General features: G+C 36.3%; 1 protein-coding gene across 3 annotated transcripts in view; it reads right to left on the bottom strand.

The window, feature by feature from the left end:
* Nucleotides 1-25,714, bottom strand: part of Babam2 (BRISC and BRCA1 A complex member 2) — a 393,826-nt gene that overhangs the window by 252,046 nt on the left and 116,066 nt on the right. For all 3 annotated transcript variants that reach the window (XM_090337241.1, XM_090337243.1, XM_090337240.1), the window contains exon 5: nucleotides 6,528-6,722. In XM_090337241.1, the coding sequence (XP_090193367.1) occupies nucleotides 6,528-6,722 (195 nt within the window). The remainder of the gene's footprint in view (nucleotides 1-6,527; nucleotides 6,723-25,714) is intronic.

The raw sequence follows: 25,714 nt of genomic DNA on the forward strand, positions 1-25,714 counted from the left end.
AGGGAACAATTCAGCAAAGACAAAGAACAGGTAAGGAAGCGAAATATCAGAGGCAAGGAGAAGAGCAAGTGTGAAAGGACTGAGGTAAGAGAACAACTGTATCATTAGGGTATAGCAGGAAGCTGTGTATTAATGGAGTAAATAAGCAATAATATTAATCAAAGTTCACCTAGGAACTATCCTCCACAATATGGAAAATTTCTTTCTAATCTCTTGTCATATATGTGGTATTACAAAGTATGTGGTACGTTAAGGCATTTGAAGCAATATGAAAGCAGGTTATTAAAAGTATCATGGGAACCAGGTGTCAGTGGCTTACTCCTGTATTCCTACCTATTCCAGAAGCTGAGATCCCAAGGATCACAGTTCAAATCCAACCTGGGGGAAAATCCATGAGGCTCTTATCTTTAACAATTAACTACCAAGAGGCCAGAAGTAGAGTTGTGGCTCAAGTGGCAAAGGACTACCCTTGAGCAAAAACACTCAGAGACAGTGTCCAGGCCCTGAATTCAAGCTCCAGGACAGGCACAAAAACAAAACAAAACAAGCAACAAAAACAGACTATGTGATTCCAAGCATTTGAAGAGACTAGTAGAGAGACAATAGTAAATCAAACTCCATTGTTTTTCATTTTCAATTTATAAAATCATACCATTTACCAATAAACAGCCATTTCTATGTATTTACATATGTGCACACATTTGTACACATCTGTGAAAATGAAATAAAGGTAGGATTTTAAAAAATGAAAGATTTTTATACATAAAAGGTAATAGGAAAAATAATTACATATTTAGTATTTGAGCTCATTTTAACAGCTAGTTATTTTAGTTCTTTGCCCTGTTTTAGTTTATATAATATATTTTTATTCTATCAGCTATTTTAGACCAGACATTCCTTTTAAAACTCTCAGATGATCTCTATGTTGCCCTTTCTCAAAAAAAAAAAACCTAATATAAAAATTGTGTTTGTTGGCAACAGGCTAATTTATACAACTAAGTCCTAGTCAGAGAAATTCTGGTCCCAGGACCAATGTAAATCTGTGTTTAGCAGCAACCAGCTGATGTACAAAACTAAAGTGATAAAAAAGAAACTGAAGATTATGACGGGAATTTGTTCGCTGGGAACCATAAAAAGAACTTCACAATTTCCAACTCCCAAACCTACTATACCTTCTTTAGACATTTTCTTACTATATATTAATTGTACAAATAGATTATTGGAACATCTAAAATACAGAGTACTTCATAAATTTCACACCATCTTGTAAAGAAATGATGAAAATCTCTTCTGTTTCATACCAATTTTAATACATGTGAAGCATATGCTAAAGTGAGCAGATGATGACTTTATTTACACCTAAATGAGGAAAGAAAGCCAGGGCTTGTCTCTCTGGCACTGGAAATGCTGGGAACTAAGACTCAAGGCTTCAGGTGCTAGCTCTGCAACTCATTCTCTACCAAACTTGTAAGCTAATCTTGCTCAGTTTAAAACATACTTTCAGGTAAATTTTAAGTTACAAATCTTGTAAGAAAAAAAGCAAAAGAAAAATTCCCTTGTTCTAACTCAGACAATGCATTTTTGTGTGTCATTGTATTTAAAGTTCCAAGTAATTTAGGGTCACTTTGCTTCTACAGCAATTATTCTTGTAAGCTAAAATGAGACATTAAGATGCAGCCAAGTGAACAGAATAATGCGTTTTTTTTTCAATCAATACATTCTCAAATCTTTCCTTGAATAGATGTAGAAAATTACCTGACCTATGACTGTGAAAATGTCAGCCTTTCTTCCAACCACCTTAACGGCAATCTCCCCAGGATTAGCAATAAATATGTGTGTCCTTCCCCTTTTCAAGTTAAAGTACGTTGGTAAGTAAAGCCCACTGACAAATACTCTTGAGTTGGACAACTTACTGGGCTTAGCTTCTCTTCTGTTTAGTAGCTATGTCATGGTTTTCTACTAAACAGGTAGATAATTTAAGCTAAAAAGAATTCCAAGCTCAGGATGTTCTGAGAAATCATAGTTGGTCTCTTAGGGATCTTTCTTGTATCAACAAGTACGCTTTTATCTGAAATTGTCTATTACAACTCAGAAAAGCTGAAAGCTAAGAAACAGTGATGAGTGACTATTACTTTAGCTGGGTGACAATCTGGTAAGGGTAATTCTTCAAACTGACAGCCAGGAAGTCTAAATCTGGAGATTGTTCCCTGGCATATGCACAAACATCCATAGCATATTAAAAGAAAAGCCAGAGCCAGTCTAATTAAAATCTAATACTGAACAAATGTTTTTTTTCTGAAAAATAGTAATTATCCCCCAAAGCACATTAAGTCAAAATAATATGCAACGTATGTTACTGTTTATATTAAAAGGGGGAACAATAGACATTTGTATTTGCTAGTATATGGATAAAGACATTAGAAAACTCCACTAGAAGATATGTATATGAGACTTTACAGTGAAAGAAGAAAAGGAAAGTGGTATGCTTTGAATGAATTCAGAAACGATGGAAAGAAGAGAGCAGTATGAATATATTACCCAGTCAAAAAGTTGGAAAATTAAAAGTGAAAGTATATACAATAAAATGCTCATAATTAATATCACATCCCATTCATTCATTCATTCATTGAACCAATACTTACTAAGTACATATTATGGCAAGAACTCAATTAATAGAGACAAAACAGCTTTATATGCTCAAGGACATTAAAGGTGATACTGACTACAAACACAATTCATAAAACAAGATGTGACAAGTACTGTGACAGAGGTATATCCAGGACATTCTGGGAATAATTTTGTTAGGACTATAGGTTCCAGTGACAGAATTACAATTCAAACTATTTGAGCAAATAAAACATAAATCCAATTCAAACTAACTTAAACTAATAGAAGGTAATTTATTAAATGGAGATGAGAAACCAAGTATCAGTGATTCATGCTTGTAAATCCTAGCTACTCAGGAGGCTGAGATGTGAGATCACAGTTCAAAGCCAGACTGGGCAAAAAAAATCCATGAGATACTTAGCTCCAATTAAACACCAAAAAGAAAGTAGAGCTATGGCTTAAGTGGTAGCTTTAAGCACAAAAGTTCAGGGACAGTGCCCAGACCCTGAGTTCAAGCAAACCCCATGGATAACACAGGGAAAAAAAAAATGAGGCATCTCATGGACCATAAGGACATAAATTTAGCACAGCCTCAGTTCCAAGAACTCCAATAGCCTTATTTTTCTCTAATTTCCACTGACTCTGTGTAACATTTTATTTTCTTATTATTCTCTAGTTTGAAATTCATTTGACTAGATATGAGAAAGAAAAAAAAGTCATTCACATAAAGGAACTCATAAAGGGGCAAATTTCATTCTCTCAGTATTACCTCCAAATTTTCAGAGACAAATTCTATTTATAATGCTTTGTACCTCCCTGATTTAATCAAATATTGAAAGTAAGTGAAAAACAAGAAGCCATTTTATTTGTACACCTCCAAAAACAATGAACTGCAAATGTAGGAGTCCTCATCTTTGGTCTCTTACTACATGGAAAGAAGTCTTAAAAATCCAGCTCATCTGGTCCCTCAACATCCTCTGTCCATTCCCTTTGAGTTGAGAATATTGAACCAGGAGTAAACCTAGCATATAAATTGTCATTGGGGAAATGAGGCAAAGCACAAAGATATTAGATCAAGCAACTTCACAAACACACACAGTTCTAGCCCTTCCTCATGAGCAGCTCTGCAAGAGAAGACAAAGGAAACGAAAAGTATTTCCTCTATATTTCCTATGCTTCCATAAAACTGGCTCTTTCCACTTGAACATCCTGCTGCTGAGAGAAACTTGAACTTTCTGTTGTTATTGCCATTATTTTATAACAATGAAGTTCCTTTTACAGATCAGCAAGATTGAGGAAGTTGCCATCTTCACCTCTAATGCCTTCGGATATAATTTAGGTCCACACTATTACTTCCCTCCCCCGTACTCCCACTGGTCCTGGGGCTTAAATTCAAGTCATGGTCACTGATCCAGAGTTTCATTTACTCAAGGCTAGTGCTCTACTACTTGAGCTACAATACCACTTCCAGCTTTTTCTAATTAGTTATTGGCGTTCAGAGGCTTATGGACTGTCCTGCCCAGGCTAGCTTAGAACCCTGATCCTCAGATCTCGGCATCCTGAGTAGCTAGGGTTACAAGTACCTGTTACACACTACTGCTTTTATGAATTAAAAAAAAAAATCCAAGACAAAACCTGCTTTGAGAAGATCTCAAGTATTCCTACAAATTCCACACAAAAATCATGAGCAAGAGACACCTTTACCTTTCCAAAACTAAGCATAGTAGACTTTTGAAAGAATGTACCCTAGCTCTACAATGGCTTAGCCCTATAATAAACCGCATACTATCAGTGTAGTATAGTATTCCAGTACAAAAAATTACTTTAAATATTGACACTGTAATTTTGCAGATGCTGTTTATTCAAGGTCTATGCAATGAGAAAAAAAATGAAATACATGCCTTACATTACTTCATTCAGGCCCTTAATAAAACAGTGAGCAGAATGGGGTCAAAGGAAAAGCTCTGACATTTCAGAAGACACCAAATGGCTAACGAGAGTGAAAGACAATCATATGAAAGAAGTTCTTCCAAAAATACAAACTTAGGAAGGAATATACAGTTAGTAGAATACTCAAGCGACAGTAATCAAAAGCTTTATTGTAAAGAAGATACTCTGTGTCTATAAAATTCACTTCCCCTAAGAAAATTTATCATGATTGTTTCCTGGTTGCCCAGTTTTTTCAACTGACTGTTGTACTTTCCTACTAAAAGCTTGCAAATCATCTAAGACCTGAGTATAATTTCTTTAAAAATATCCAGGATGCTTTTATGTACTAAAGTCTTCTAGGATCTTTCTACTTCTCCGTATCTGTGAGAACAACCTTGCCAGTTTTCCCCCAAAAGCTTCTAGAAGACTCACAGGTCTGCTAGCATCTTGACTTTAACCCAGGAAGACCCATTTGCACTGCTGACCTGTTTTCTGCTCACTTGCTTTGGTGAAAGTAGCTGCCATCTTTTAAGCTGCCCTTCAGAGAAGCAAAGAACTTAAGGCAACTTCCAGACAACTAGAATTGAACTGATGTCCTCAGTTTACCAGCCCATAAGGAATCAAAACATTCTAACAACCACATGAATGGATTTACAGGGCTGGACTTCCAGTGGAAGCTTTACATGATTAAAGTCCTGACCAAGAGCTGAGTGCACTGACAGAGACCCTAAGGCTTCACCTCCAACTAGATTAATTCCTAATAAACTAAAACTGTGATAGTAAACATTATTCTTTCAAGTCACTAATAATTTCAATGATTATTCTACATGGCAACACATAACATATGTTAAAAAGAGCTGCTAAAAAAAAAAAAACAGGGTGGAAGTAGCGCTGTGGTTCAAGAGGTAGGCCCCAGAGTTCAAGCCCTATAACCAACCAAAAAACAAAAAAATCAGGGTAGACATTGGGGAAATGCAGAATTTCCAGTTTTAAAAACCAGTATTATAAGGGCCTGATGTAAGCATTAAAAACCGCACAATTAATAAAGGTCACAAATTAGAAATAATGCCAAATCTGTCTATTAGTGAAGAGAGATAAACAAAATGTAGTATATCTATCCAATATAACAATAGAATAATGATGCATGGTATAACATGAGTAGATTCAAACACGTGTGTTGACAGAATCTAGACAAAAAACACCAAATATTGTATGATTCCAATACATAAAAAAGAAATCTATAAAGACAAAGTGGTTCAGAAGTTACCTGGGGTTGTAAATGAGAACAGAATTAAGCCCATTCTAAATTAGATCACCATAAGGTTGCTCAAATTAGCAAATTAACCATCTTTGAAATGTACAATTCGAACAGATAAGTTTATGGTATGCAAATTATACCTCAAAATTGTTTTTTAAAAAGATTAGAGGAGTTAACTGAGCATCACTGAAAACCAAAATTTGAAAAAGGAAGGATATTAGCTACAAGAATATCTAAGGGAAATCTATCAGACAACAGAAGCTCATCCAAAGACCTTTGGACAGAACCATACTTGGTGTGCCTGAAGCATAGCAAGGTGCCAGGTATGGCTGCACCTGACTATAAGAGGAGGCAGAAAAAGTATGCAAAGCAGAAATGGGTACTGATTGCTGATGCTGTAAATCACACAGACCCTTTTTACTGGAAAGACTCTAGCTTTTACCATGAAAGAATAGAGATGCTGGGGATGAGTTTTTGTGATGCTTGCCACTCAGAAGACTGAGATCTGGAAGACAGAGAACTTGGGCAGAAAAGCCCATGAAAGTCTGTCTCTAAAATAATCAGCAAACAACCAACCTGCAATGTGACTCAACTGTAAAGCACCAATCAACCAAGAAAGATAAGTAAGTGAAAGGCCCGGAGTTCAAACTCCAGAGAGGGAAAAAAAAATCTAGTATTTTATTATAGATGAAGTGACTTCTCCCTCCCCCAGCCCATTCTTGTAACATCTTACCCAATTGTTCTTCTTCCCAGCATAAATTTCCATGTTCTCTCCATACTGAGGCTCTTCCAGTAGTGTCTGGTACTCAAACATCAGGCGTGAGCTCTCACGAAGGCGGCTGCATTGAAACTGGTGATACTGTTGCACAAGCTCCTTCACCACAAGCAAGAGGCACTCTGGATTTGCAGGGTTCCAGGAGGCAAGGTTCTGCAGAGCCATAAATAGGACTAGTGAGACATTATTTTCCTACATATCCTGAGTCACATTCATATCCATAAAAAAGAAAATAATGATAAAAGTCAAAGAACAACAGATTGCTACTAATCAACAATGAGCCCAATACTAAGTTAAAAGGGTTTTGTGATCTTGGTGATTCTTCTACAGATATCTAAAATACAAAAAAAAAGGAGGAGGGGGGGCAGGAGGGCAGGAGTTTGGCCTAGTGGTAGAGTACTTGCCTAGCATACATGAAGACCCAGTTCAATTCCTCAGTACCACATATACAGAAAAGGCTGGAATAGGCACTGGGGCTCAAGTGATAGAGCTCTAGCCTTGAGAAAGCCCAAGGACAGTGCTCAGGCCCTGAGTTCAAGCCCCAGAACTGGCAAAAAAAAAAATCCATCATGCTATCATGAACAGGCAGAGGAATAACAAGAAACCTAAAATCTAAGAAAATGATCATTTTGGCCCTAGAAGATTGAATTTCTTCCTTATTCTTCTATAATTTTAACTTTTATTTCAACTACATATAAACTCAGCATAATATATCTAATAAGCAAAACTCTAAATACACATATCACCTGCATCTGCTATATCATATGTAAATAAATGCCCTATAAACAATAGAGTTTCACAGAAATGTAAATATACGGAGTTTGGAGTAATGGAATAGAGAGTTTAGGAGAATTGCTTGAAAATGAGCGATCTGATAAGCATACAGTAACTAACAGTAAGCTCAACTCCGTTCATTCCACAAATCCTATTATGTATCAGGCAGTGAAAAAACAAGCAAGTACTTGCTATCAAGAACTTACTTTCAGGCCAGGAGTTTGGCCTAGTGTTAGAGTGCTTGCTTAGCAAGCACTCCTCGGTACCACATACACAGAAAAGGCCAGAAGTGGTGGTGTGGTAGAGCTCTAGCCTTAGGAAAAGCTCAAGAACAGTGTTCAGGCCCTGAGCTCTAGCCCATCACTGGCAAAAAAAAAAAAAAAAAAAGTTACTTTAATGTAACAAAAATGTACATTTTCACACATACATACATACATACATACATACACTCATACATACATACATACATACATACATACATACATACATACATACATACATACAAAAATGAAAATGCTACTGAGAAAAATACAGTATTCAGCCAATGATTATGTCAAATGGTGCTGAAAAGTAAGTCCACACACGTCAGTAGTGTCCTCTACAGGTACTAAATATTTTAGTAGGGTTGAGATTTTGTTTGTTGTGTATTACAGTGTATTAAATTCAGGGCCTCATACTTCTTAAACAAGTATTATTCTACTTGAACTATTATTCTAACTTTTATTATCAAGTTTATGAAATATTGCACAGAAAAGTATTACAAACAACTAATGCTGACAATTCAAAGAAAAAATTAGAGAAGAATGTAGGGTTTAAGGGAATGTTTGTTGTGGATGTTTATAGTTTAAAGAAATATTCCTGAGAAAGAATGAATTAATGAAAGGGTTCAGAATAGTAAGATAGGAATCAATGAGTAGGTATAAGGGGCCATTAAGCAGAAAACATCAAATTTCCAAAAAGGATTTTACCTAGTGTGCTACAATGGTCAAACTGAATGCCCATGAGAGCAAGCAAAGAACTCCCTGTGGTACTGGGAATTTGCTACAGTTCTCTTCTAGCAACTTCGTTTTCTCTATGAAATAGGCAAGGCAGTTATCATCTGAGACTGAGGAAGAAGGAAGTCAGACTGGAGGTTTCAGACAAAAGCATAAAACCATCACTTGGAAGACTGAATGAATTGAGGAAATTCTAAAGAAACTCCAGACACAGTGAAGGGGCCCTACTGAACCTGAAGGAGTGATTTTCCTTGTGGTACTGGGGATTGTACTGATAGCTTGGGCATGCTAAGTAAGTACTCTACCACTTGAGCCATGCTCCAGCTTCTGCTCATCCCTGGGAGAGTAATATTAAAAATGACACTAATTAGCCTATGTTTCACTGCGCAGTGCAGATGGAGGGGGAATTTGGGTTCTATAAAACCTGGGGCTTGGTTAAACAAGAACAACGGGAAAAAAAAAAAAGAGAGAGATGAATGAGATTTTAGAGGATTTGCAAAAGAACAATTCAAAATTACATTATGTCAGGAAACAGCCAAGTAAATTATAAGGAAGTAAAAGAATGAATTGGCCAGGGAAAGCATGATCAGAGAATAGGAGGTTTGCACTAGGCACAGTGGCTCATGCCTGAAATCCTAGCTACTCAGGAGGCTGAGATCTGAGGATCGTGGTTCAAAGCCACCCTGGGCACTAAAGAATTTGAGATTCTTATCTCCAATTAGCCACTAGAAAACTGGAAGTGGTGCTATGGCTCAAGGGGTAGGGTGGTAGCCTTGAGCTGAAGAGCTCAGGGACAGTGCCCAGGCCCAGAGTTCAAGCCCCATGACTGACAAAAACAAACAACAACAACAAAAAACAGGGAATAGAAGGCTTGCAACTGGATATTATAGAGGTTATATATATATATATATGTATGTATATACATATATATATAGCCTCTCTCTCTCTCTCTCTCTCTCTCTCTCTCTCTATATATATATATATATATATATACTCTCTTTCTCTCTCTATATATATACATATATATATATATATATGACTGGTACTGACAAAAATCTAGTGTATCATAAATGATGTGCATGGCTAAATCACTGGAGGACAGGAAGCCAAGGACTACCACAATTAAAAGGATCATTTGAATAACACCAACCAATATGGGAGAGTGATGCTGAAAGACTGACCATGCGCAATATGCTAAAATTCTCAAGGACCAAGAACTGAGAGGGAGCAGTGGGCTCTCCAGTCTATGGTTGTAAGTTCCAAGTTGAAGGTAGACAGATGAAAAGAAACAGCAATGAAGAGTAAAGCAACATGTACCCCATTTCAAGCATAGAGTCATAAAGGATAATCAAGAAATCTGTTGTCACTAATCAGATGCAACAGAAGAGAAGGTATGTCAGGACAAGACAACAACGTTCAGAACAGTGCCATCCTTCATAATTAAATGTCGCTGGAGAGATTTAGGGATATTAATGACGGGAGGCTATCTCTTACCCTAGACTCTGATTTAACTGTGTTAATCAGGGGAATGTTTGGGGTGCTGGGATTTTTTTTCCTAAAAGCTCCTCAGGCGATTTTAACATGAAACAAAAGCTCAGGTACAATAACTTCATGGAACAGAAAGTTAGAGAGGAGCTGAGGGATAGCGTGGACTTAAGTGATACAAGACTTGAAAATATCTATAAATATCCAGTCTCTACAAACAAATTAACCATCTACAGAGGAAAATATCAATACACTATAAATGTTCAAGAGGTAGCAATTAGCTTGTTGATTAGTATGAATATTTTAAAATTTTTCATATACTCAGGACAATCATCATAATCTCATAATTAGCATCATTTTTTTGCAGATAAGAAAACTGAAGAAAAAAGTAGTTCGGCATCCTAAAGGCATCACTATAAACAATAAAGCTAGGTTTTAAACAGTAACAAGTTATCTTCAAGTCCCTGCACATTGATCAAGATGCAAGTATGTAAACTGAATTGAAATCCCTTAAAGGTAATTTTTTAAAGAAAAAAAAGTATTTTTAAATAAAAGAACTATATCAAAAAACTAAAACATTTTGATCTTGCAAAACTTTTAAAAGGTAACAAGGACCCTAAAGAGCTTTTGAACATATGGGTTATATGGACTAATCCCTCAAGTAATTAATGTTTACTATATTAAAAGTGAAAATAGAAACATTTTCAAAATATTTAATCCATTTTATAATAACATAACATGTTAACGTGCTAGTATAAATAACATTTTAATGAAATAAGTATCTTTTAAATAAACAGAAGTATGCTATTGTTTTTGCATTCTTACAAATCTCTTTAATGTCTGGTTTAATAAAAGAGTTGGATTTTCATATCTGTTTCTGCATAAAATCTGTTGAATATGTTGAATATGAACATTGCAATATGTTATTCTGGCTGAAGTATATGAAAAAAAATCCAGCCTTAATCAAACATGCAATTTGAAAACAGGCATATTTTAATAGTCTTTTCAAATGATCCTGGATATTCTTTGATTCTATACACACAAAAAAAACTCAACAAGCAAAACTAACTATGGTGGTACCTGAATGTGTGGTTAGGCCTAGTTACTTGGGAAGGCAAGGCAAAAAGATCATTTAAGGAACCTGAGCAACATGACAAAATAAAGCTCAACAAGTAACAACTTCTTGAAGTCTGGATACAAAGTGGACTAACCAATTGTAATAACAAACAATTCTACTCTTATATTAAGTTCTAGTCATCTATCCTGTCCTTTAAATGGGTAAATCTTTGATTCATATGAGTTTAATTATTAAAAAATAATTTATGCAGATATTCTCAGTGTTTACTAATCTCAATCATCTAATATTTAAGTATCATTAATTCATTGATATCATTACTAATTTTATCAGAAAAGTTTTTTTTGTTGTTCTTGTTTTTGGTTTTGCCAGTCCTTGGCTTGGGCCTAGGGCCTGAGTACCATCTTTGAGTTTTCTCAAGGCTAGAGCTCTAGCACTTGAGCCACAGCACCAATTCTGGCTTTTCTCTATGTATGTGGTACTAAGGAACTGAGCCGTGTCTTCGTGAATGCTAGGCAGGCACTCTACCACTACACCAAACTCGTGGCCCCCAGAAAAGTTATTTTTAATAATAAGAAGCGTGAATTAATGCACCTTCTATCTGGCAAATATCATGTAACCCTTTTACTAATTACAATAAAAATAGTAAAAAAATAAAAAAATAATAAGAAGACATCAACCTATGGATAGTAAAAACAGTTTTTCAAAAATGCTAATTTTCACTTAAAATCTGGTACTTCATTATTACCAAATACCCAGTTGTGTTTTCTTAAAATAGTAAGGTAACTTATCATTTATCAGACAATGTCTAACAAATATCCATGCCTAAATAATCCAGTTTATCCATCAATCATTTTTTCAAGAACGAGCCCAACCAGGAGGGATCACTACTACACTCTTGGTGGGAGTGTAAACTCATTCAACCACTATGGAAAGCAGTATGGTGATTCCTCAGAATACTAAACATAGAGCTCCCCTATGACCTAGCAATCCCAAGAAGCATTTACCCAAATGTCCAGAAACAAGGACACACTAAAGCTACTAGCACAACGATGTTCATTGCACCATTGTTTACCATAGCTAAGATATGGAACCAACCCAGATGCCCCTCATTAGATGAATGGATCAACAAAATGTGGTACTTATACACAATGGAATTCTATGCTGCTAACAGAAAGAATGACATTGTCCCATTTGTAAAGAAATGGAAAGACTTGGAAAAAAAATCATATTAAGTGAAGTAAGCCAGACCCAAAGGAACATAGGTTCAATGGTTTCCCTCATCTGTAATAATTAGTACACATCTAGGACTCTTCTAGCAAAGGATTACAGTAGCGTAAAATCTAGATACATAAGGTCATATAGGATGAGACTAAATGAAAGGAACTCTAAGATATGGAAACAAGTTTACTTGTGATTGCTGTTCTTAATGTACTAGGTTATTTCTCTTCTTTTTTTTTGCCCTTTGGTCAATCTCATATTATTACTGTATCTGACTTTGTTAGCTGGTATATTATATATACTTTTATTTGAAATAGGAAAGAGAAGGGGGGAAGCAAAGTGATTGGGAAGGGGTAGGAAGAGGGAAATGGACACAAAAACATAAGGAATATCAATATCTGAGAAGTAATGTACTTACTATCTGGTGACTGTAACTGTAACCCCCCTATACATTACCTCAATAATAAAAAATAAAATGAATAAAAAGCAAAAATCCTAATCATTAAAAAAAGAAATAATGCCTCTATTACCTGAACAATGTAACTGTAACCCCTCTATACATTATCCCAACAATAAAATACAAAAAAAAAAAAAGATTGCCTGTACTAACAAATAAAAGAAAAGAAATTCAAAAAAAGAATGAGTTCAACCTGGGGTCTGGTGGCTCACACCTTTAATCCTAGCTACTCAGGAGGCTGACATCTGAGGATCATGGTTCAAGGCCCGAGTGGGCATGAAAGTCCAAGAGATTCTTATCTCCAATTAACCACCAGAAAACCGGAAGTGGCACTATGGCTCAAGGGGTAAGGCAGTAGGACCCAGGCCCAGAATTCAAGCCCCACCACTGACAACAACAACAACAAAAAAGGAAAGAAATAAAAAAAAAAGAATGAGTATGAGTCCAAGGAAAAAGAAAAAGCAGTTGGTTCACCTTGCAACTCAAACACTCCTCTTAATGGCTTTCCTGAAACAACTGTCATCTCTTAGCATTAGAAGTCTTCCACCCATTTGTCACACAGAATATTGATGCATACTCAGCAGTGGATTTTTATAACATCGTTAAATTTTATAGGTTCACTTAAAAGTTCTTAAGTGAAGCCAGGTATGGTGGTTCACACCTATAATACTAGCTACTCAGGAGACCATGAGACTTATCTCTCTAATTAACCACTAGAAAACCAGAAATGGTTCTGTGGCTCAAGGGATAGGGCGATAGCATTGAGTTGAAGACCTGAGGGACAGCACCCAAGCCCAGAGTTTAAGCCCCATGACCAACACACACACACACACACACACACACACACACACACACACACACACACACACACACACAACAGGAAATTTTTTTCTGAGAATGAGTGACTGTAGAGAATACAGGGAAATAAAACTGGATGCTGTTTTCATTCATACTAAGGCATCAATGATACTTATCACTACTTTCTGGACTGTAAATGTAAATATTATCCAAGTAAGAAAAAAAAAGGTATGATGAAAAATTAAAGGGAAATGTCATAAAGTGATTCTGAGGATGTTTTTACTCTAAATTTTTGAAACCATCTCAAGGATCCCAAGGGCTATATTTTTAGAATGATCACACTACATTGTATTCCCTTGAAGACAAACTAAATATGGCTTCCATCAAAAGAAAACAAGAGGTTAGGGAATACATTCATGAAAAAGGCTAGCAATGCCCTCCGTATTTGTAGTTGCCACATATAATCAAGTATAGCTTGAAAACATTTAGAAAGAAAAATTACAGCTGTGCTAAGCACGTACTGTTGTCTTTGTCACTATTCTCTAAGTAATATACTGTAATGACTATTTACATTATATTTTATTAGGAATTTCAAGCAATGTACAGATCATTTAAATTATATGAGGCTATGCATAGATTGCTATGCCATTTTATATTAAAAAAATTTGAACATCTACAGATTTTAACAGTTACGGGATCTTTTGCAACCCATTCCCCACAGACAGCCAGGGACTCACACAATCAGGTTGGGTGCTTTGCAGTGGGGAAAGTACTAAGTGGTCCTATATCCATAGGAAGAATAGGCCTTAACAGAGGCTCAAATCATCACTCAATGAACAGAGGAAAGACACATATTTCAGCATTATACAATGATTCAAGAGGTATCTTAGTACAAAAGTGATTCGGTAAGATGTCATTCCTGGCAAACAACTTGAAAGCCTAAATTCCTTCTAAGCTATATAAGACATTTTAATTATTAATAGTCTGTAGAAACATAATAGAAAACTTAAAATGATCATTATATAGCTCACTATGAATTTCCATCAGAGATTGTTTATCATTTTATATAGGAGAACACAGAGTATTTCATTTCTTAGTCAATTAACCCTGCTCAGTCCTTGCTATACTACTAGAACAATTCAATTCCTATTTTTTTAATTTTATCATTTCTTCTCAGCTACTTGGCAAGCTTCAAGCTATATCCACACAATGAAAACATACAAGCTGGCAAACATCTCTTACCAATTTGAGTTCATTTCAAGTGATTCAAATTAATTTTTAAATGCACAGTAAAGAACTGCCAACCATTATAACATAATCCACCAATATATGAAAATGCATTTGACCTCCTTGATCACTCAAGGGACATTTTAGCGGAAAACATTCTCATCAAAAGAGGTTTAGATATACAAAACAAGATAAAATATTACTCTACAACTGCCACATGATCATGTGTATTTGTTAGGTATTTTGTGGTTTGAAATCACTTGGTCCAGAAGGGAAAAATAAGGAAAATTTACAAAGTCTTAGTTACCCATTAGGAGTTAGGACAAAAATAAATTTAGTATTGTAAGATATTAGGGCTTTTCACTCCCTTGAGAAGAAATTTTTTTTTTAAATATCCAAAGTTCTTTAGGAAAAGGAGGAAGGAAGCATAAACTAGCAGTCTACCTTACAAAGAAAGGAAATTCTTATTCTACTTATTTTGAACAGTTCATGAAGGTGCTTCATCCCCAGAATGAGAGAGCTACAGAGAGAAGGCACGGGGTACATAAAAACAAAGAAAAAAAAGAGCAGAAAAGGGACTCTTAACATTAGGAAATAATACTTCAATGAAAGTAAAAGTATAGTCCATAAAAATAACTAAAGAAAGGAATTGACTATTATGAACAAAAGAAACTATTCATCCTCAAATACCTGTGAAGCAGTTCAGAGAAGATATTATGCAAGAATTTTCAGAGATAGGCTAACTAGAGTGAAGTACTGTAAACAACTAACCATCCTTCCCTCGCCCCTCCCCGAACTAACTTGGTTTACTGAAACAGTTTCCAACCAGAGAAATGGCATTTGACACTAGCTGTCATATGACTCATCTTGTGTGCATTCCCTACCATGGCTCCTTTGTTCAGGCCATAAACATAAAGAATATTCCAGCATGTGTGAGCCTCAACCTTCCCACATTTCTCAATCATAAATACACTCCTTATACCGCCAAATCAATATCACCACAGACTTAACTGGCCAACCAATCCTCAGGTCTTTAACTGAGTTTTCTTATGTCAGAAAGATGAGGAAAGGTGAGCCTAGCTCATCTTCAATGTAAGTCTTACTCAAAACCAGACACTGTGATGCAAATTTAGACATGTGAAAGAATAACAAACAGAAAAGGTTAGGAAATTATGTACCAATAGTTAATATCCTTAGGGAAAATGAGGAAAAAAGCAAATTAACAAATGAGACTTAAGACCACCATCACTATTTAAGAATGTAGATAGGAAAAAAAAATCTCAGAGATACTGTTTAAAAAATAATATTATGACAAATGTATGCAATTAGTAAAAGGATAAAGTATAAGAATAAATCAGCTATAACAAAATTATCTAACACATTTTACTACAAAACTTTACCTAATTTTTCAGCATATATCAATAAAATAAAATGAAATCAAAATTGATGCAATATACAACAGTATCCAACCATATTGGTAATCAAAGAAATGTAACCTTTCTCATCTGCCCTTTTCCAAAAACCAATTTTTCACCACATAGTAACATATATATGTGGCAAAGGAATTTTTTTCAAACGGTATACACATGGATATAAAATATTGTCTCCCTCCAAAGCTTAACAATCAGATGGCTTCCCCAAAAGATTTGCCTTTTCTCACAGGAGCAACAGATGATGCTACTGTCTGTCCACAGATCACCCCTAGCTTTGCCTAGAAAAGTTACTAGAAAATAAGTTACTAGTCAGCGTCCATCATTGGAAGCTATTTGAAAGGGTCCTCATCTTATTACTATTTTTCTGTTTTTCAAATTTTCTGAGCATATATTTATGTGTGGATATGTACATATGCATAATACATATACTTGGGGGGGGGTGTTGTTGTTGTTGTTTTTGTTTTTTTGACAGTACTGAGCACTGTCCTTGGGCTTTCCTCAAGGCTAGTGCTCTGCCTTGAGCCACAGAAACCACTACTGGCTTTTTCTGTGTATGTAGTATCAAGGAATTGAACTCTGGTCTTCATGCATGCTAGGCAAGCACTCTACCACTAGGCCACCTTCCTGGCCCACATACGCATATTTTTATAAGGGAAAAGGTAAATTTCTTAAAACAGAATACACCAAGTGTTAAAAGTTTAGGGTCAGCCTGGGCTACCACAGCAAGGTCTTATCTCAAAAAAAAAAAAATAAATCTAAGAGAAAAAAAAAAAGCCAGGTGATGACTCATGTCTATAATCCTAACTACTCAGGAGGCTGACATCTAAGGATTGAGGTTCAAACTCAGCCCAGGCAGGAAAGTCTGTGGAAAAGTCTTATCTCCAATTAACCATCAGAAAACTAGAAGTGGAACTGTGGCACAAAGCAGTAGACTGCTAACCTTGAGCAAAAAAGCTCAGAGACAAAGTCCAGGCCTTGAGTTAAAACCCCACAACAGACAAAAATAATAAAAAAAAACAATGTTTTTAATAAAATAACGTATTTTGTGTCACTTCAAAGTATTTATCCTTCGGGGGGGGGGGCGTTGCATACAACAGTCATTAGGTTTTTTTGTAATCTCAACACAGTTGAACATTTTTAAAGAAGTTTCATTCTAGCCGGGCTCTAACTACTCCCAGCTAGCTAATCCTAGCTACTCAGGAGGCTGAGATCTGAGGATTGCAGTTCAAAGCCAGCCCAGGAACTACAGACCAAGTAATCAGTAAAAAATGGGAAGTGGGACTATGGTTCCAGATGTAGTACAGTAGCCTTGAGCTGAAGAGCTCAGGGACAGTACCCCATCCCAGAGTTCAAGCCCCAAGACCCACCAAAAAAAAAAAAAAAGTAGATTAGTTTTGGGGTGATTCAATTTTTTGAGCTATTGATATATTTCAGATATGAGGTCTTTATTCATTGTGGGGTTGGTAAAGATCTTCTCCCATTCTGTAGGTTTCCTAATTAATTTACTAGCTATGTCCTTAACCATACAAAAGCTCTGCAGTTTAATGCACTCCCACTTATCCAGCCTTTCTCTGATCTGTTGTGATTCTTCGTCCTTATTAAGAAAGTTTCGACCTGTGCCAAGGAGGCCTAGTGTATCTCCTATTCCTTCTTGTAAAGTTTTCAGTGTGTCAGCTTTTACCTCGAGGTCTTCGATCCATTTGGAGTTAATTCTAGTGCAGGGTGACAAAGAAGGATCCAACCATCCCATTAAAAGATGGGCCAAAGACTTAAAGAGAGTCTTCTCTGAAGAAGAAACAAAAATGGCCTATAGACACATGAAGAAATGCTCAACATCTCTGGTCATAAAAGAAATGCAAATCAAAACAACTCTAAGATTCCACCTCACTCCAGTTAGAATGTCCAGGATCAAGAAAACTAGTAACAACAGATGTTGGAGGGGATGTAGCCAGGAGGGATCACTACTACACTGCTGATGGGAGTGCAAACTCGTTCAGTTACTATGAAAAGCAGTATGGCAGTTCCTCAAAAGACTAAACATAGAGCTCCCCTATGACCCAGCAATTCCACTACTAGGCATTTACCCAATTGTCCAGAAACAAGGTCAGACTACGATGTTCATTGCAGCACTATTTACCATAGCAAAGATATGGAACCAACCCAGATGTCCCTCAGTTGATGAGTGGATCAACAAGATGTGGTATTTGTACACAATGGAATTCTATGCTGCTGTCAGAAAGAATGACATCGCCCCATTTGTTAGGAAATGGAAAGACTTATAAAAAATCATATTAAGTGAAGTAAGCCAGACTCAAAGGAAGATAGGCTCAATGGTTTCCCTCATTTGTCATAATCAGTAGAAACCTTGGGCTCTCCTAGCAGAGATTTGCAATAGAGCAAAACCTAGATATATAAGGTCACATAGTATGATGCTAAATGAAAGGACCTCTAGGATATAGAAACAAAAGCCATATAATGAGTGATTGTTGTCCATAATGTACTATGTTATCTCTCATCTCTTTTGCTATCTGTTGATTATCTCATATGATTACAGTATCTTACTTTGTTATCTGATATATTGGATATATTTGTATTTGGTTATTTGAAATTGGATAGGGAAGGGGGAAAAACAAAATGAGGGGTGGGGGGAAGGGAAATGGGGACCAAGACATGAGAATGGGTGCGTGGATTAATGTACCTTCTATCTGGCAAATATAATGTAACCCTTCTATTAATTACAATAAAAATATATGAAAAAAAGAGAAAAAAAATAGAAGTTCCAGTCTAAAATCCAGGAATAATATTCAGTAGTCAAAATTGAACTATACAACTTGGTAGGGAGATGAGTCAGAAGGAAAAAAAGCAGAGAAAATGAGGAAAGAAATGTACTCATTACCTTGGTTATGTAACTTTAACATCTTTGTACACCACCTTTACAATAAAAACAAATAAAAAAGTTCCATTCTGTTACTTAAACAATTTATGAGATCAAAATTCCATTGTTACTTAAAATCAAATGAAGTCAGCTGTCCAAATTTTGCATCATTTAACTCTAAACCTGAATGCTTCAAGCAATCTTCAAGCTTATTGTTTTTGCAAATCCCAAGCCACCTTACAGAATATTTCCTGAAAGCTAATGTAATACATTAGAACATAGTGGTCATGGTTACAGTAATTTGTTATGCTGCTTCCAACTAAAAATTCTTTTTGTGTCGCACTCTTCTGAGTGAGAAGTCAGAGGAAATGACTGATGACATTTTACGTTTTGAACAGAATAGAATCCAAACAAGTATGAATTTTTAAAATGTCAATTCATCCCCAAAATACAAAAGATAACCACAAAGATAAATTTGATATTGATTTATTTGTGAGATGAGTAATTATCAGCACATTAACATTACTTATCAGCACATTAACATTACTTATGTAGAATTCCTCAATATGTCTTCTAATATAGTTGAAGTAAGCTTAAACATTATTCATATAACAACATCCGGCCAGGAGTTTGGCCTAGTGGTAGAGTGCCTGCCTTGCATTCACAAAGACCCAGGTTCGATTCCTTGGTACCACATACATAGAAAATGCCAGAAGTGGTGCGGTGGCTCAGGGTAGAACATTAGCCTTGAGGAGAGTCCAAGGACAGTGCTCAGACCCTGAGCTCAAGCCCAGGACTGGTAAAAAGAAAAAAAAATCCCATTTTTTTTAGAATTAATACAAAATGAATTTGGGGATGAGTAAAGGAAGTAGATTAAGAGAAACTGGGTTTAGGCCTATATAGACCAAGTCTACTCCCTTTTCCATGTAAACAACCCTTTAAATATAGTTTTCCTCATAGTCATGTGGGAAACAGAGATAACCATATTCCTGTTCATACATTCTTAGGGTATATAATTTTAACCTTTAGTTAATGTTTGGGCATTTTATCTTCGAGAATATATCACTACTATTAACAAAATAAAGTAGATAGAGGGAAAAAGAATACCAAGTACTCTTGTAACACCGGTAAACAAAAGTTGGCAAGAAGAAAATTAAAGAGGGTAGTTTTGTGATCTTCAGTGGACTATTTTCAAAAAGTCCAATAATTTTCTTCACTCCATGTATCAAGCTGAATATTGGATTTGCGATTGTTAATGTCATATTTGAAGGTTTGTTAAAGTATAGTCTTTTAAGAGCTAGAGAAAATTAATTCAGAAAAATGTAGGGCTGGGAGTTTGGCCTAGTGGTAGAGTGCTTGCCTAGCATGTGCGAAGACCTGGGTTTAATTCCTCAATACCACATACGTAGGAAAAAGCCGGGAGTGGTGCTGAGGCTCAAGTGGTAGAGCTCTAGCCTTGAGAAAGCCCAAGGACAGTGCTCAGGTCCTGAGCCCAAGTCCAGGACTGGCAAAAAAAGAAAAAAAAGTTAAGCTCTAATGCACAAATGATTAAGTAGATACCAATATAAGCCTGTTTTTCCGGAATTAATATGAGCTAGTGAAGGGCTGGGAGTGGCTCAAATGGTATAGCACCTGCCTAGCAAGTACAAGGTCCTCAGTTCAGTACTTGAATTGCATTATTAGATAAACTAGTGAAAGTAATCTTGTAAATATATGAGAAACTCTCACACCTACTTAGGTAGTACAACTGAGAGGTAAATCAAAAGTATGCTAGTGAAATGTGATGGTTGGTGCTCAGTGGCCACTGCTGGAGGCAGGATTAGCCTTAGTTTTAGAAAACACCTGACCTTCTAAACCCTGCTTCAACCAGTACCCAGAGCTCTCCAAGGTTCTGACCTTCCTCTCATTCAGCAATTAACTTCCCTGTGTTAAGTGCAAGGGTGTGTGTCCCAAGCTCCTTCTAAAAGGACTTTCTTTTTCTTTTCTTTCTGCCTTTCCTGAGTACTCACTTGCTCGCTTCCTTTTTCTTCTTTTAATTGACTTGCAGGAAAACATTGAACCGTCCACCTCCTGGCTAAAAGTAAAACAACAGACCAGTAAAATCTTCTAGCTACTAGTAGTAACATGATCATGACTCTTGTCAATAAAGAACATAAAAATTCCAGATTCTTTTTTGTTTGTTTGTTTGCCGGTCCTGGAGCTTGAACTCAGAGTCTAGGCACCATCCTTGAGCCAGCACTCTACCACTTGAGCCACAGCACCACTTCCAGCATTTTCTGTGTATGTGGTACCAAGAAATTTAAATCAGGGCTTCATGCATGCTAGGCAAAGCACTCTATGACTAGGTCACATTCCTGGCCCTCCAGATTCTTGAGATGGACAAAGATGTCTTGGGTAAAATACATAAATATCTCAGTAGCTAAAAAACCCAACTTCCCCATATGGTTTTCTGATAGTATTAACGAATTTCACAAAAAGTAAAATAAGAAATCCTATGTCTGAACTTCCTGAAATACTGTTTAGTAGATACTCTTATTCAGTTGCTAAATAGGCAAAACTTCCAACTAACAGATGGGTTCTGAATTATCACCAAGTTTCTACCAAGAGATGATCCTACAGGTATATTACACCAAAATTTTTTATAATCACAATCTTTTACTATGAGATTCTGAATTATTGGTGCTGGCATACTTTATTCAATTTATGTCGCAGGTAATCATACCTTAAGCCTAAAATATCTAAAAACTACCCCCAAAATTCAAAAACCTATAATGTCCCTTGCTGCCCATCAGAAGATGCTATATAGATTGCCTTTCAGTTGCTTTGAAAGGAAGTCTCAAAAACACAGGCCTGGTCCATGCTAAATCCTCAGCTTATAATATGATCTCTACCACCACCCAGCCCATTATCAAATCATGAGTTTTTTTCTTTGAACTACAGAACAAAAAGAAATCATCAAGAACATCTCTTGGTCCAGCCTTCCTTATTTTTTGTTTTTTTGTTTTTGCCAGACCTGGGCCTTGAACTCAGGGCCTGAGCACTGTCCTTGGGCTTTCTCAAGACTGGCGCCTTACCCCTGGAGCCACAGCACCATTTCCAGCCTTTTTCTATATATGTGGTACCGAGGAATCAAACCGAGTCTTAGTGCATACTAGGCAAGCATTCTAACCAGTAAGTCAAACTCCAGGCCCCTTCCTTATTTATTAAGAAAATAAATTCAGTATATTCTTTTCTTGGAAAGAACTTAAATGGGATAGGAATAAAAGGAAAGGCAAGCATGCCCCCAAAGAAAAGAATCTTTATTAGTCCTCCTTCTTTTCTTAACATTATGACTACCCAGAGAATTAAAACAGTGTTTTTGTTATAACATGTATAAGAAAACTAACATAAGAAGCACTAAAATAACCTGGGAGATACAAGACTGAATAACTAAATTATTCTTTTCTTCCTTAGGTATTAGCTAGCTACACAACTTTAAGGTTTATCTTTAAAATCAAATCTACTTCAAGTAAAAATACTCAAGTTTTTATACTATTGTTTTTCAAAAATTGAATAAATATTAGTGCTTAAGTTCAACATTGAACAACACACCATTGTAAAACCTGATTAATATACACTAACAATTAGAAATCATTTTGTGGCTCAGACTGTCTATGGCTTTGGTGTGAATACTATTATTGCTTGACCTGCTGCTGCCACATCCCTTCCCAATCAATGCTACACAGACGGTGCGTGGCATCACTAGAAGGGCAGAAAGGGAATTATCAAATGTGTTTTCAGCCTAATTCAAATTGTTTTTACTGGGGATGTATTTAAATTTTCCAGGTTGCTCGAATATCATCCAGGGATGTGATTTTGAAGGAGACAGCTTGTTACTGTTTTTCCTGGCTGTACTACAAGAAACAACAGTGTGAGCTTATTTTAACTTAATGTGTGCTTCTGTGTTTCTTTACAAGAAATTAACTGCAATCATTTAAAGCAAACACTTTGTTAGTGTTACACTTTTCATTAGAAAATGTCTCCAGGAGACTTTCAAACTTAGAGAGGTAAGAATCTCATTTCTGCCCACAGATTTCAAACTTAAAGCAAATTATTTAAACCATAGTGAAAGATCATTCAAGCTAAGTGAACCTGTCTGGCACCGAGCATTTTATAAGCTGTAGATGAGTCAGGACATCACAGGATTCCTAGCTATTCTCTTACATCCAGATAATAACTCTTCCTGTCTCAACCTGAACTCATAATAGCCCCTCACTTCCTCTGACTATGAAAATCAAAACAGGGCCCATAGGAATAGGCTGTGTGGAACAAGATGGAAAACAATAGCTTCAACCAAGCTGTTATTTACAGCTAGAGAAATATGTGACACTGGGTTTCTAACCTAGATGACTTCCTCAGCTAAACTGGGCCCTTGGGCTGCAATGATTTATACTACTTAGATGTTTCTTCCATTCCTATCTTAGCTCCTTGGATTTCAGTTCAGACCTGAAGTGTTTACCATAACACACCTTTCTCCTCTTGGTTAAAATACCAGTTGTACATCTTCCTGGCTAAAGCCCTTAAGCTATCAACATCCAAGTAAACACACACTGTGTGCAAATAAGCAGGGAAACTTCAACAGTAAGCCACTCTAGCTCTTCTCATTAGAACAGTGACATACAGCTATACAAATAACAAAGACATAGTTAAGTAGGCAACTAACTAAAGGGGATGATGCATACCCAGCATACTACACAAAGCAGTAAGTGCATTCACTATCTTTACTCCCCCCTCTAAAATCTCCACCTTCTAGACCCAAGTCAAAATAATGTCTTCTATCTAAACCTCTATTAAGTCCTAACCACTATTTGATTTCCAAGAATCAATCTCCCTCTTTTCTGGTAACATCAACCCAAATTTCCTTCTGGAAATTACTCTTTCTCATTCTCAACTTTGGGCCTGAAATAAGAATCTCCAGCTATGGCCAAGAGTTTGGCCTAATGGTAGAGTGTTTGCCTAGCATGCATGAAGCCCTGGGTTCAATTCCTCCATACCACATACACAGAAAAGGCTAGAAGTGATGCTGTGTCTCAAATGGTAGAGTGCTAGCCTTAAGGAAAGCCCAAGGACAGTGTTCAGGCCCAGAGTTCAAGCCTCAGGAATGGGGAAAAAAAAAAAGAATCTCCAGCTAAAACTCTATTTGTCCTATTTAAGCCTGTTGAACATTTCCACCTAGCTTCAATGACTGATTCGGTGATGGCACATACACAATAAAACTAAATGAGATTAAATGAAGCTGTCAGCTGGACTGCTGAGAAATAAAGGTTTTCTTCTTCCTATGCAGGAGAATATAGTCCAAATCAAAATAACCATAAGGAAAGTAATCTGTCTACTATGTAAATATGGAGAATAAAAGATAACCATGTGAAAGGCAGATCAGAGAAGAAAATGCAGGGTCGGGAAAGTAGATCATGATAGACATTTTATCGGCCATAGAGGGACAACCTTTCCTGAAAATGCTACAGTAAGTTCTACATTTAAGATCTATAAACCAAAGAATTCCACTTATTTAAGTCACTCTGAATAAGATTTCTGTTACTTTAAAAAGAAAGAAAAATGGAAGACTATACTTTTGTACATTACTATTCATATCATGAAATTAAATGAAAATGCATCTGCCCAGGAACAGGTGGCTTATGCCTGTAATCCTAGCTACTCAGGAGGCTGAGATCTGAGGATCACAGTTCAAAGCCCGGGCACAAAAGTCCATGAGACTGATCTCCAATTAATCACCAGAAAAAAAAAAGGAAAGAAAAGAAAATATATCTGAAATAGGCATTTAGGAAGCAATCTGTTCCAGGGCTTTCAAACACTAAGTATTCAGCTCAAGGATAAATAAAGCAAAATTTCTAATGAAGCCCAAAAACTCAATGAAGAATATAAAGGAGAAAAATGAATAACTGATCTGACTGGATAAGGGCACTTTGATTACTGATTTGTGTCTTGGAATCATATACAACAAATCATACTATCCCCTTTATTAGAACTGAGCTTGGAAAGAGGGGCCTCAGTAGCTTTAAAGTCCCTTAACCAGCAGATCTTTTTACCTTCCTTCCAGTTGACTAGAATAGATTCTATCTGGTAACATCATATGAATGCTGACTACATGCCAAGCTGGAAATGTATGTCTTAAACCAGAAAAAATTTTTACATTTTCTACACACAATCTCTCTCCAGAGAGTGTATTGATGTAAGCAATACACGGTAAACATTGTTTCATAAACTTTTACTTTTCAAACTAGCCATTCTCCTAGATTCCCAAATCCTATACTTCCATCAGTTCTTTCAAAACTGTGGTGACTACCACAGTCAACTCAAGAAAAGGATCTGTTCCAATGCCCTTGAAAACTATCAGAAAGACACGTCCCAACCAATTACTTTAAAGTCCTAACAAGTTCCACCCACCCCATGCAACCAATATCCAATGACATCAACTCACTACTATCAAAGTGAATAAGGGTTTTTTTTTTCTCAATTAAAAAAAATCTCTTCACAAAAGGATGTTGATGTGTAATTCTTATTGACCAAGGTAACTTGGGCTCCCATAAAAGTACATGAATCTTTTCTATAGACAGCACTGGCTCCATACTGGCCATTATAAAAAAACAACAACAACAACAACTATAGATTCAGGTGCTGGTGGCTCACACTTGTAATTGTAGCGACTCAAGAGGCTGAGATCTGAAGATCACTGTTTAAAGCCAGCCCAGGCAGGTAAGTCTGTGAGACTGTAATCTCCAATAAATTGCCAAAAAAAAAGCTCAAA

This window comes from Megascapheus bottae, chromosome 7, assembly GCF_031878675.1.
Source record: "Megascapheus bottae isolate mThoBot1 chromosome 7, mThoBot2.hap1, whole genome shotgun sequence".
Taxonomy (NCBI): Eukaryota; Metazoa; Chordata; class Mammalia; order Rodentia; family Geomyidae; genus Megascapheus; species Megascapheus bottae.